Here is a 14,205-nt window from a genome sequence, read left to right on the forward strand (position 1 = left end):
AACAATAATAATAATAATACATTAAATAATAATAACAATAATAATATTGTATGTGTTAATTTTCCAGACATATTCGATCACGTGTAGTTTCGTGAAGAAAAAAAATTACGGTTTATCAGCAATAACCTTCTGTTTCTATCTTTAAGCTGTTAGGAATGTGAGCTCTCCGGCCTTCTGTCCCGGTGTGTACTGTGGTTTAACATGATTGTGCCGGCAGGCTAGGGGAGGGGTTGCAGCGAGCGGAGAGAGGAGAGGAGAGGAGACAGAGAGGAGGGGATCGTCGAGCGCGGCGGCATCCTTCCACCCCTCCCCCTCGCACTCGTCGCAGAGAGCAGCTCAGTTCAGATGGTGCCATCATCATAGTCGGCGAATTACGGGCTTCCAGCATGTAGAACCGAACCGTGCATCACCTACCCATCCGGAGCCTCCGTCTGATCAACTCGCGAGAAAGGCACAATGCAACAAAAAATATGACATCGACACAGGCAAACGAGACAACAACCTGCTGTTGGATTTATTATAATTTATGCGGATTTGTTAATATATAATCTGCATCATTCATTTTCTTCCGCATAAAAAGAATCCCACACAGACGTCAGCTCAGTTTTAGCCTACTATTATAATACATTTTGATTTATAGAGCAACAACTGTTGGAATATTGCGTTGGTCGACTCATCCCATCATCCTGACAGGCTCTCTCTGCCGGATTTAAATTAAATTTGAAGAATAAAACGCTGGATTCCGCCGATTTTTCCAACCTAACCGTTAAACGTCCTTGGAGCATGGCCTGGTGAGTGGGTACATTTGATATTAAAACACACCTCACATCATTGCATGCATGCAATCTGACCAGATTTCTGCTGCTTCATATCATGATTTTCAAATTGATGTCGCTTAACACTACATCTTGTTTACGTTTTGTAGGCCACAGGTCAAACTAATAATCTCCTAAGCATTATTATTATTATATATTCTCTGACCTAACAGTTCGTGCCTAATTTGCTGTATTGAATCATAGTTTTAACAAACATAACGATAGGCTACCCAATCAGGGTTTGTGTTCTTATGAGAGAGAGAAAAAAACTAAAATCCTGAACAACCTTGAATCGTGGTAAATGTTTCTTCCTACGTGATGTGAACTCATACAGGATTCAGATATCGATAATTGACACTTGGTATGCTGTTGTGTCAGCAGAAATACTTCTTATGATTCAGTATTTGGACACCAGCCGGTTTTCATGTCATGCAACCTACATTTGCGTGCTTAAGCGAATGAGACAGATTCATGCGTGGACGCCAACGTCAAACACTAGAAATGAATTTCGCTCCATATTGAAACTACTACTGGATACTGATGGATTAGTTACGTTATAAATATGCAAGACGCCGTCCATCGGTAAGAGTCAACTAATTCAGATTGGTGTTGCACACTGTCCAGCACAGTCTATTAAAATCATATTTAGTAAATCTTCGTGATATGTATGTAAAAAAAAATCCATCATTCTTCGCATTCACGTTGGTGCACTGTGTATGTGCGTATGTTTTTGCGCATTCATGTCTTGCATTCATTATTTGACAAAAGCTGTAAGGCATATAGGCAAACACAAACGTAAAGTCCTAAACCCTGCGATATGTGCACAGAGAATGGGATGAATCCAGATTGAGCAAGTTGTGGACCAAGGTGAACAACTGATCTTTGAAGGTGACAAGTAAAGGGCATGTTTTATATGGCCCATTATTTGAGGTCAGTGCTGAACGAAATAATAAGCAAACGGTAGATGGCTTTCAGATATGCTGTTGTTATATGGATGGGTTATTTCTTTGCCATGTAAGGCGATGCGCCTCAGAATTGTGTTCAGCAGACACCAGGAAAGGTACAGATGCTCAGTTCAGTGGTAGGGAAACGATGCTGATACCCTAAATTGTAGGGCATGATGGTAGTGAGCGTCGCCTTCGTAAATCCTCTCCTTCGTTGGGATTGGCTAATTCTGTGTAAACGTCAAGTACGGTCCCTCACTTCTATTGGTGTTGGGTTTTTTTATTCGCTCAGAAGGCGGCATTGTGGGCAAATCCGACAAAGGTGATTGAAATGTCCACACAGTCCACTGTGTCCAATCAGTGGCCTGTTGTACTATCATTTTATGTGGGATGTTCTGTTACAACATTAATTAATCATGGCTGAAATCTAGACTGTGTTTTTATCGTCGCAATACTGAATAAAATATCAATTGGATCTGGGGGGTTGTGGTTCAATTAAGGTCATTTGACAGAAATAATGAGTTTCTTTCAATAGTGCAATATCCAAGAATACGTTTATTGGAACTTTTTTAATTCATACTTCAAGCTGTTCACCTTCACCATTGTGCTTCCTGTTAGATTTATTTAACTGAATATCTATCAGTGACGGATCTCTCCAAACCTGATGATTAAGACATTGTGAAGTTTGTGTGACATATTGGTGTGCTGAAAGTATACTAAAATAACCTCGTTAGATAGACAGCTATAAAATATGTTCTGTCATCACATAATTAGAGCTGAAACTCATCATTTCATGACATGAAATGTTAACATCTGTGATTGTACACTCCTCTCTTAGTCAACCCTCCTGCCATGTTGTTTAAAGGCAAGGGGGCTTTAAACTTCCCAGCTTAGGCAATCAATAAACTCCACATCAATACAACTCATACATAAGTTATGCTGTTACGCTGCCATTTTTACCTCACTTGTTTCTTCTCTTTGGGTGGTCTAATACATCACATACAGACAGAGGTGAATCGAGGGATCTTCCTTCCTAATATTGCGCCTATATTGAGATGCCACGTATAGTTCTTGTTATTGGAACAGGAATATGCCCAAGTTAACCATACACTTAGGAAAAGTATCATTACACATTAAAAGTAAAATAAACTTAATTTGTCTTCCACAGATTCTCTGGACCCTCTCAACACTTCACACATCAAAGCCCCACTTCTCCACTGTCAGTCACACATTGTGATTTCATTTAGAAGAATCATATTTGAATTACTCTACTCAGTAGATTTCAACCACAGATGAATTGGTATTATGTCCACCATTCTGGGGAATACACGCTCAGAAGGAGACTCAAGCCAGCACTGCACTAACACAAACAACAGGGTAACGCATCAGCAGCCCAAAACTGAACTGGTTACCTCATATGGTTCCTGAAATGGCGGGGCAAAGGCAAGGCATTGGGGGGAGCGGAATGGGGGAAGACTAAAAGACAGAACCCGGGCAGATCAGTTTCATGTTCTCCTTATCTAACGCACACTATCACTCTTAGACCCCTTTACATATAGTACTCAGTGTAAGAGCCAGCTGTCTTCCATCACCATACGGCATCATGGGGGACATAGCGAACAGCTCGGTTGAGTTTATCCCCAAGAAGAAGCGAGGCAGTGGTGCAGGTGGAGGCGGAGAGGCGACCAATCATGCTGGAGATTTCGGGGCCACCCTGGATGAGCTCAGGGACCTCATGGAGCTTAGGGGCCCCGAGGCAATGCAGAAGATCGAGGAGAGCTGGGACAGCACCGAGGGCCTCTGTCAGAGACTGAAGACTTCACCCACCGAAGGTGAGCAGTACAACTCTCTGTGGGTGAAGAGAAGGTAGAGAACTTTTCAGAAATTTGAGGAATCTTTACCTCTATCTAGTTATCTCTATCTCCTCTTTACCACCTCTGTACAGAACCGTTTCTCTGCAGTTGAGTTTGAGGTATTCACTTGAGCTAGTTTTCTCAGATATGTTAAGTTCTATGAGACACATATTACATAGTTTTACATGGCAACAACATGAGATGACCCTGAAGGTTTAAGGACAAGGCATTTGTGGAGCATTCTGGTCTGGAAGTCTTATGTTGTTGGATTTGCAATCTGGTAGCTCCAGTGCTCCAGCATTTGCACTGGTGCTGCAAGGTCAAGAGGTCAGTTTTGTGAAACAATGCAGATTCTCTTAATTAAGTGCCATATCTGTATTGTGAAAAGCTTTGCATAACATTCATGATAGATGATACATCTATACTATATGCCGTGCTACTGTCAAGGTCCCCATAATAGTCTTCAGGTCCAAGCTGCCCTCAGTGTATCAAAGACAGCCCAAACAGGGGCTCATGCAGTCCTTTGGCTCCTGTGTTCACCTTTTTACTCCCTCCATCTCTCTGCAATCTCCCTTTGTGTGAGGCATCAGTTTGCAGTCCCTAACTGTCCACACATGCTCTCATGTCATGTTGCTAAGCTACAGAAGCGCCAGTGATCTGGTGGGTGTGAGAAATAGAGGCAGACACGTCCTCTTGTTCATCAATGAAGCCCACAGTCAAATCCAGACTGCTGGAGAAGACTTCCAATTGAAACAGAGTCTGTAGGGACATATCACATTTCAATATTGGATTCTCGAAGCAGGGATATAATAAAATTAGTCTTTTTCAGCCTAAAATTAGGCTACTTGAAAGAAACAGATATTGTAGTTAAGGTTTTGAATTTGTGAAGTAGGGTCTATTTATAGCATTTATGGTATAATACATATGTATTCATATTCACAGTCACATTTTTTATTTGTCTGATAAGTGTGTGTCAAGATTAAAAAAAATCGAACACAAGGACAATAATTGGGATTTGACACAAATCAAATAAATGTATTCTTACATTTTTTTAAGTGCTAGATTTGTGAGGAATAATACTCATCCTGTTAAAGTCAGATATTATTTCCAGAATCAAATTAGTTAAACTATTCAATGAATATGAGGATATCCAGTTTGATTAAAGAAAAGCAAGACCAATTTGTGCATGAACCTATATTACCATGGCAACTGCTAGCAAATTATGTGAATGAGTAATACTTAAAGGTGACATCTTGGCGAGAAATTGCCTGTTTTTTGGGGGGGGATGTTTGTGGTCTTATTTTTCATAATGTTAGTTTCTTTGTTAATTTCTTCATTTTTAAGTATTTGTACTCAGTCAATTTATTCCTAGTTAATACTCTTTGACAGGAGTATACCTTAAATGACAATACCTGTACATATTTAATCATCAAGTATTTTAGAGACGGCATTAATCATACATTTGTGAGAGGCTTGGGTAAGGTAAATTATGTGATGTGTGTGTGTGTATGCGTACATGCGTGTCAGAGAGAGAGAGAGAGAGAGAGAGAGAGAAAGAGAGAGAGAGAGGGAGAGAGAAGTAGCAAGAAAGGGAAAGAGAGAGGGAGAGAGAGAAAGAGATTGCCACTGCCAGCAGCAGGCGGTGAGGATTGGCAGGGGACAACATGAGAAGTGTGTGACAGTCTGCCTGAGCGGCACTGCCAAGGCTCCCACCCCAGAGAGAGGCAAACACACGCTGACTCCGCCATCTGCCCCGGGCCCCCCCCCCCCCTCCAGCACAGAGCCGAGCCGCACCTTTGTCAGCGTTAACACTCTTTTCACTCAACTGATCCTTGTGATGAATGAACATGGCCGAGAACCATCAGTAAAATGAAAGCTGCCCCAAGCTGTCCGACCCACTGGCCGTCTCTCTGCCGAATGAAATTAAATGGCAGATTTATCGACATTGTGGCAAGTGCAGGGAAGTTCTTGGGTGACATTTAGTTTGAATGGTGGCATTTATTTATACAGCGTGTCAGGAGGTTCTGTTTTCAGCACTTCATGTTTGCTTTATGCAGAAGGGTTTTGTGCCAATAAAATAGCACCTTAATTGTTGTGTGTTTTATTTAAACATAACAGTGAGTGTACAGTTACTATTTTCAAAAGATCTAACTAGTGTCATTAGTGTGTTTACTAGTATACTAAGTATACTAGTTTACAGAAAAGGAGAAGTAATTAATTCATGAATTGTCTTCAAATTCATACGACAATGCTTTTATTACAATTTAGAGTTTGGTGATACCCCCATTTGTGCATGTGAGTTAACTGTGGTCTTCTCCTGCCTGAAAGGTCTGTCGGATAATGCTGCGGACCTGGAGAAGCGCAAGGAGGTGTTTGGGCAGAACTTCATCCCCCCCAAACAGGCCAAGTCCTTCCTGGAGCTGGTGTGGGAGGCTCTGCAGGACGTCACCCTCATCATCCTGGAGATTGCTGCACTGGTCTCCCTAGGCTTGTCCTTCTATCAGCCACCCGGTGATGACACTGAAGGTGAGGGGAGGGAGAGAGAGAGAGAGAGAACGAGAGATGGAGAGAGATAGAGAGTTGGAGAGAGAAAGAGATAGAGAGAGAGAGAGAGAGATGGAGATGGAGGAATGATGCAGACAAAAGAGAATGACACAGAAAGACAGGGGAGAGAGAAAGGCAGAGAAAGAGAGACAGAACAAAATAGGGTGAGGAGGATTAAGAAAGTGATGGAAAGGAAAGAGAGAGGAAGAGTGAAGAGGGGAGCTCTAAATAACCTGTGCAGAGGAGCGAGAGCTGGGAAGAGCATAGAGATAAGGCCAGGATAAAGTAGGGAGAGAACAGGCCAGCACACTGTGTGGGGATTACTGCTATCATCTCTTCCAGCCTCGGACTCCAGCAGGACCCAGGACCAGAGGAGGATGGTGCATAGAGGGAGAGAGAGAGAGAGAAGGAGTGAGAGAGTGTTGGATAAAAAAGGAGTACTGAAAAGACAGATTGATAGAGTTAGAGAATGTATTTAGAGGAGAGGGTGCAGTGGGAAAGACACTGACTTTGGCAAATCAGCAGGCTTAACCCTAACCCTGTCTTAACCCTATGCTCTATCTATGGAGCTCATACTGAGAGATCAGAGGAGAAAGAGGCTATGTGGAAGTAGCCGAAATCATGCTGTAGGGTTCATTTAATGGAAGTATGAATGGAGAGGAGTGAGGGCAGACAGGAATCAGGAGTGCTCTCACCACAGATGTACCACCACATGTATGCCTGCTCCCCCACCTCTTTCTTTCTTTATGTATGTCTTTCTTCTGTACTCCCTCCCTCGCCGTCGCTCCCGTCAGCCTGTGGGAATGTTGCGGCCGGTGCAGAGGACGAGGGCGAGGCTGAGGCGGGCTGGATCGAGGGGGCGGCCATCTTGCTGTCCGTGGTGTGCGTAGTGCTGGTGACGGCCTTCAACGACTGGAGCAAGGAGAAGCAGTTCCGCGGGCTGCAGAGCCGCATCGAGCAGGAGCAGCGCTTCGCCGTGGTGCGCAACGGGACCGTCATCCAGATCCCTGTGGCCGAGTTGGTGGTGGGAGATGTGGCCCAGGTCAAATACGGTCAGTCCTGCCCTGTCAATCAACTTCTGTTTGATTTCTTTTTCATTTATGTCTTAATTAGGCATCTGGGCCCCCCTGCCCTCTAATCAGGGCTGGTTGTATTATTTAACAAGAGCTGAAAAGACCTGCTATCTAACAAGATCTTCACCACTGCTGCTGGACTATAACAGAGTCCTTTGTCATCTACAACACTAGGATTCATAAATTTAGCTGAACTACAGCTGTAATGTGGTGTACCAGCTTTGATCAACATTAATGTGGTGGTATGTCCTACTCTAAACCGCATTTGACTGCCCTATAAGCAGTGTTCGTTTGGGTATGTTATTGTTTTTTTCTTCAAAAATAAGAATAAAATAAAAACAAATCGACTTCTGTAATCAACCGAATGGAGGTGTCTGCTCTAAAAAGGACAACTCTAAATTGGCTTGTGCATGCAGAGAAGTGCAGTCTCATTTCTCATTCTCTCATATTTCTACTCTAGGTGACCTCCTGCCAGCCGACGGAATACTGATCCAGGGTAATGACCTGAAGATCGATGAGAGCTCGCTGACTGGAGAGTCTGATCATGTCCGCAAAGCTGTTGACAAGGACCCCACGTTGCTGTCAGGTAGGATGTTAAAAGAGGAAGAGTACAAAGAAAATGTGAAATACGTGCTGTATATGTGTGTGTGTGTGTGTGTGTGTGTGTGTGTGTGTGTGTGTGTGTGTGTGTGTGTGTGTGTGTGTGTGTGTGTGTGTGTGTGTGTGTGTGAGTGTGTGTCTGGTCCGGTGTGTGCACATTTGCATAATTCATTTATATGTGTACATAAGATTTATTTAAATTAGGATATTTATGTTGTGTGTGACTCATTAGCCTAGACATGTGCTCTGTATTTGTGTCTGTGTGTTTTGTGAAGTATCAGTGTATATGTATTGTATCCATGTATATTTGTGTTGTATGCCGTTCTAAAGCCTTAGATTATCATAGCCGGAGCCTGTTTGTGTTGGGTATCTTCATTGTGTTCATGGGGATTAAGGCAGACTGGTTTGGGCTTTTAGGCCTGAGAGTTGCTTTTAAACAGTTATTTGGCAATTTCTTCAATCAGTGGAGGGAACAGAAATGATTATCAAAATAAGAAAATGATCAGGAAATATTAAGAACTGTCAGCTGTATTTTGAGCATACAACATACATTGAATACCAAGAAACTATTAATCACAAGGTCCCCACCCCAATGACAGAGAGAAAGAAAAAAGGATGTGAATGGAAAAAAGGCTGCCGAGTGGGGGACAGTTTGTTTTGCTGGAGTAGACCATGTAATGATAATGATTACCATAAATTTCATTATGAGGAAACAGGTGGTTATCTGGGAGTTAAATTGCTTTTCCTGGCACAGAATGCTAATTGGCTAAAATGCATTTGGAGCCATATATTATTCCTGATAGACCAACACTTGTCATGAGCTTTCCATTTTGAATTATCATTACTGTGCAAATTGGCAAGAGAATGTGACCCTGTTATGTCATTGAACAAGCCATAAATGATGACTATCCTTTAGTATCAGTAAGTGACAAGATCTTGTAAGGGAATAAATCTTGATGTCCATCTAAACTGCGTATTGGTCCTTAAGAAAGCTTTTCAAAGACAGATTGCACTTGAGGTTTGTTTATTCAATCAATGCATTTGCAGGAGTCTTTAGACCCACAAAGCACAAACGTAAATCTAGGGATGTCCTTTGTCTGCAGACTTGAATTCACTGCAGCAGCACTCTCATGAAACAAGAGCCAGCTCTCACATGAGACAAACACATACAGTACGCAGAGAGTGTGTTTACGGTGGACCATTTTCCCTCTGTCTACTTGTGACTGTAGATAGCGTGAGAGCCCTAGGTGGAACTAGGGATCCTGGGATATGTGTATGAAAAGCTACAAATGTGCAAATAAGCGAGCAGCCATTTTCTAAAAGCACTAAACTTCATGTGCTCCGTGCTCATTATTCCACCGGAAGCCAGGCATGATCCCTCAAATATTAGCTGGATTCTTTGCTGTTGGCAAAGTACTCTGTCCCTTTTTTCCCTGCTCCCTCGTCCCCGTTTTTCATCCGTTTAAAAAAATATTACTGTGGCAGGTGGCTCTCCCGAGACTAAGCCCGTAAATATGACTGTGTGTGTGTGTGTGTGTGTGGTGTGTGTGTGTGTGTGGTGTGTGTGTGTGGCCTGTGTGATCCGGTGATGAAGGAGCCGTCACAGTGAATGCTGTGTCTGGTGTGTCACTATGTCTCTCGGTGGCCGGTGGAAAATGTCATTTGCTCTCTGACTGACTGACTCCACCCTTCTCCCCAGTGCATGATAATGGGTAATCAGATTCTAACTCCCACCCCTCCATAACCCCACCTCACACTCACTCTCTCTCTCACACACACACATACACACACACACACTGATACACACACCCCTCCCCATTTTGGTTGTCTGTGGAGCAGGTCACTGCTGCATTAAGCCCACAAGGGACCCTTGCTCATCGCTTTAATGACAGCCGCAATGAAAAACACAATTTGTCCTTAGTCTGCGCTGCACTAGTTTAATTGACTGGTCACTGATGTGTCGTGGTGCAGCACACAGTACACAAATACAGGAACAGATAACTTGGTGTTTGGACTCATTCGCTTACAGAAAGTTGTCGTTTGTTGTCGAATTGGATAACATTTAATTACAACAACACATTGCATATCACCAGACAACTGTGTATGTGATATAAACCTACTGGTCGTGGTTTAATTTAAATGCCTTTGTGAAGACTCAGAGGCGTGTACCCAGCCTGCAGCCAGCAGTCGTGGTATTTTTCCTGCCCTTGATATGTCCCTGGCAAACGTCCACAAAAAAATCCCCCGTTGCCCTGGCCTGGTCACGTGGCCCCTGAAAGGTTCTTGAATTCACATTGATCTCTGCCGGTTCAAATTCCCCCATTTCCTCTGCAGCCAAATTATTGGCGGAGAGAGAGAGAGAGAGAGAGAGATGAAGAGAGAGATAGAGAGAGAGAGAGCAGCAAACTCGTGTGCTTGGTCTGGAGCAGCGTTTTCACTGTCATGTCCCATTCTCTAGCATTCGCTCAACACGGGTTGCCTTAATTAATTAAACCACAAAGGAGCTTTCTAGCACACGGTTAATTAGATTACATGCTAATGGGGCTGGCCAGAGAGAGGAGGTTTTTTTTTCCTTATCTGAGAAGCCCAATCAGGACGCTGCAAAAAAGAGTTAGATGCATATCAGTGTGTCATTCATTTAAATTAATAACAGGGTGTAATCCTGTGTGTAACTACTTCAACTTACCTATATTGTCCTGTGACAATTGTTGACAGTCGTTTGTGTACTTACTTTCATATTTGGATGGAAGCTGTGTTTTGGTATATGAAATGTATAATTAATGTCTACCTAATACTCTGTTAATTCATGCATCCATTATGCATGTTTGTACAAACAGTATGTATCTGTGTATCTTTAGGCACTCACGTTATGGAAGGATCCGGAAGGATGGTGGTCACTGCGGTGGGGGTCAACTCTCAAACGGGCATCATTTTCACTCTCCTGGGTGCAGGGGAAGGAGAAGAGGAGAAAAAAGAGCCCAAGAAAGGTAACATCAAATGGGAAAAGCTATTGAGGCAGGCCTGGTGCTTAATACCTGCTTTTGTGTAGAATACGCTTACTGGCTCACAAATTATAACCTCCACCATTAGAAACCCTTTGCCTCTTCACAGCTCACAGCTCTCACAGCTTATTGAATGACTTCAAATTCTTCCACATGCCTATTGAAGTGCTAATGTGCATGTCTGTGATTTGGACTTGTGCAGCGCCATTGTATGTGGAAATATCCTAGGCTATTTACACAACAAGGACTGATGCGAGACAAGATCTATTGCTTTTCAGCTTCTCTCTCTCTCTCTCAGTTGTCTTGACGGAGGGAGAAGATGGCTGCTGAATAATTTGTGCCAGAGAGAACCACAGCCCCACTGCAGCATATAAATCTCAATTATTGAAAAAGGGAAAAAAAAGGGCGCAGACAGCAAATGGCAACCAGATATTGTACAAGCAGACTCTAAGTGCTTATAAAACACACATTATAGCCTCAATAATATTTAGAAGCTATACCAAGAAGTACCGCTGCAGTCAGAAGAATGATGTATGATAATGATGTATAAGAATGGTTAAGGGGTATTATCTGCCATATAACATGACTGACATGATTGTTGATCATACTCCTAAGGGCATATTAGCCACCTAACTGCATTGATGTGTTGGATTTCAGTTCGAGGACTGATGTGTTGCACCAATGGCACAATGGGGTTGATTTCCATTGAAGAAGTGCCAAAGATATTCATGTACTGTTCTACATGTCATTATGGATATATGTATCTGTGGACTGTGAGTGTGAAAGTAAATCAGGCAGCACGGCATCTAGCGTGTTGTATTACAGTCATTCATTCATTTTTAGTCATTTTTCAGTCATGTTGTTTTCTTTTACTTTTGTGGTTGTTGTTGTTTTTTTTTGTTTTTTTTTAGAAAATAATTTATTTGTTCATCCTTCTTATTCTTGTTATTATTTTGTTAAAAAAGAATGTCATCGCCCCTCTTGTATCTCTCACCTCCCCCCAAACTTCCAACCCCTTCAGAGGGCACTAATAGCTCATCTGGGCTGCATCCCCCTGCAGTCGAAGCCAAACAGATGACCATCACCAATGGTACGTGATGCCTTCACCAGGGGCTCCGTGTGCTACCGTAGGATAGTCTCTGTCCAGAATTAGTCCATAGATCTTATTTGGGGTTATGGTGGTTGCCACTCACTCTTCTCTAAATGCTAAATGCTCAGGCATGTGTAAGTGTAGGCTACACCACGCAGCTCATACCTGTTCATACTCATCTGTGATGTGACACTGCACCAGTCTTTCTCACCTTTTCCTCATTTTGCCCTGTGATGGTAGCTGTCTGACACTTTCTTCTTCTCCCCTTCCTTCCTTCCTTCCTTCCTTCCTTCCTGCCTTCCTTCCTTCCTGCCTTCCTTCCTTCCGCAGTATAACTTTGTAGTTCTTGAAATATCCCTTCAAAAGATCATAATTCCATTTAATTCTCACACACAACTCCATGTTTCTGATTGTAGGAAAGCAAGATGGGACCCTGGAAAACAACCCCAATAAAGGTAATAATGATAATAACAATAATCACAACAAAAACAGTAATAATAATAACATATACTTCTTCACTACCTCAGTTTGCAAATATAGGTTGAGGAATAACCATAGAATACCATGGTATGGTACATTTACATTTACATTTATTAATTTTGCAGACTTATGTAGACTTAGTAATACGAAGCTGGCTTTGATGGGTAAAATTACAGAGGATTAAAGCTGGAAATATTTCCATTCTTATTCTACCTACCTGCTGAGTAACTTTGTGACACACCCTGCTTCAGCCAAGAAACAGGATGAAGCCGTCGCCATGGAGATGCAACCTCTGAAAAGCGCAGAGGGCGGAGAGGTGGAGGAGAAAGAGAAGAAGAAAGCACATGTGTCCAAGAAGGAGAAGTCTGTGCTTCAGGGCAAACTGACTAAGCTGGCGGTGCAGATTGGGAAAGCAGGCAAGAAACCCACTCACACACTTACCCTGATTTTTACAATTCTCTACTTAATGCTGGTGAACAGCACTTCACCGTGTGAAGGGACGGAACATAGTGTTCCTCTGCAGCCCTGATCTGACCTATTATGCTTTTTCATGTCATGTCAGTGCTCTGCAAAGTTACAAAAGCTCAAAGGACATGTCAGAGGGAGTAACTCTCCCGCAGAAACCACTTTTCCCAACTGAATGAAACGGAATTCCAGCCTTTTTCTCTGTTATATGATGACGCAATCTCATAAAGTAATTCTCATTGCCCAATGACGATATTATTGCCTGCAGAGCTGACCAATCAGAGCACACTGGGCTCATCGGGAGGGGGGTGGCGTAAGGACAGGAGCTCTAACCAAGTCAGTTAGACAGAGGGTGTATAGAGATGTTCAGTATGAGAAAAAGAATGTGTTTTTGGAACATTGAAGCCTGTAAATCTATTCTAGTAGACCCCCAAAAATGAGCATAAGAGGTCCTCTCTAAATAATTAACGTAATAACAGTGACTGAAAAACTAATCTTCACTATTCTATGAAATGCTGATTATTAGAAAACCTGGTAATTTGTTAATGGTGGACATATTTTTGGATTATTTGGGGTTCATTGAAGGCCCGTCAGCCTTTGTTGTTTACGTAACAGTTTCCTGCTTGTGCCTTTTGTTTTTTGTTTCCTGTTTCCGTTTTAATGTATATTAACATGTCTTTTAATGTATATTAGCATGTCTTTTAATGTATATTAGCATGTCCTTTAATGTATATTAACATGTCTTTTCCTTACTCAGGGCTGGTGATGTCGGCCATCACGGTCATCATCCTGGTGCTGTTCTTTGTGATTGAAACATTTGTGGTCCAGGGTCGCGAGTGGAAGACAGAGTGCACCCCGGTGTACGTTCAGTATTTCGTCAAGTTCTTCATCATCGGTGTGACGGTGCTGGTGGTGGCTGTTCCTGAGGGTCTGCCCCTGGCCGTCACCATCTCGCTGGCCTACTCCGTCAAGGTGAGTGCTCAGACAGCCGTGATTTAAAACCTCTGCTGGCGTTGTGCTATTATTTTCAGAGGCCTGTTGATTTATGGTGACAGAGCCTGTATTGCATGGATGGGCCGTCTGCTTGGGTCAGGTGACGATTACATGTGCATTTGGGGAAGTGTGTTAGGTGTGTCTGTTGAACCCTGGGAGCTTGTGTCCTCACTCTCCTTCCATCTCGCATTTATAAGAGTAAGAGGGATGTGCGATTACTCTTATCAATCTTATACTATGGAGAAACACATCTATGAACACATGATGAATGCTTTATTGGAACAGAGTCCAGGTTCTATTAGAGGCTCTTGTTTGAAATAACCAACTCTAAATAAAATAAAAAGAA

At 42.7% G+C, this 14,205-nt stretch overlaps 1 protein-coding gene across 4 annotated transcripts in view; it reads left to right on the top strand.

Annotated features, from left to right (window-relative positions):
- Window positions 1-138: 138 nt before the first annotated feature.
- Window positions 139-14,205, top strand: part of LOC105906425 (plasma membrane calcium-transporting ATPase 3) — a 29,130-nt gene continuing 15,063 nt past the window's right edge. For 2 of the 4 annotated variants that reach the window (XM_031566477.2, XM_031566479.2), the window contains exons 1-9: window positions 140-791; window positions 2,928-3,591; window positions 5,941-6,138; window positions 6,951-7,208; window positions 7,690-7,815; window positions 10,688-10,816; window positions 12,338-12,376; window positions 12,653-12,817; window positions 13,624-13,838. In XM_031566477.2, coding sequence (XP_031422337.1) covers window positions 3,363-3,591; window positions 5,941-6,138; window positions 6,951-7,208; window positions 7,690-7,815; window positions 10,688-10,816; window positions 12,338-12,376; window positions 12,653-12,817; window positions 13,624-13,838 — 1,359 coding nt within the window. In that variant the 5' untranslated portion in view covers window positions 140-791; window positions 2,928-3,362. Of the gene's footprint in view, window positions 792-2,927; window positions 3,592-5,940; window positions 6,139-6,950; window positions 7,209-7,689; window positions 7,816-10,687; window positions 10,817-11,852; window positions 11,922-12,337; window positions 12,377-12,652; window positions 12,818-13,623; window positions 13,839-14,205 lie in introns of all 4 variants that reach the window. The other 2 variants (XM_031566476.2, XM_031566478.2) reach the window with 2 other exon arrangements.

Source organism: Clupea harengus, chromosome 4 (assembly GCF_900700415.2).
Source record: "Clupea harengus chromosome 4, Ch_v2.0.2, whole genome shotgun sequence".
Classification (NCBI taxonomy): Eukaryota; Metazoa; Chordata; class Actinopteri; order Clupeiformes; family Clupeidae; genus Clupea; species Clupea harengus.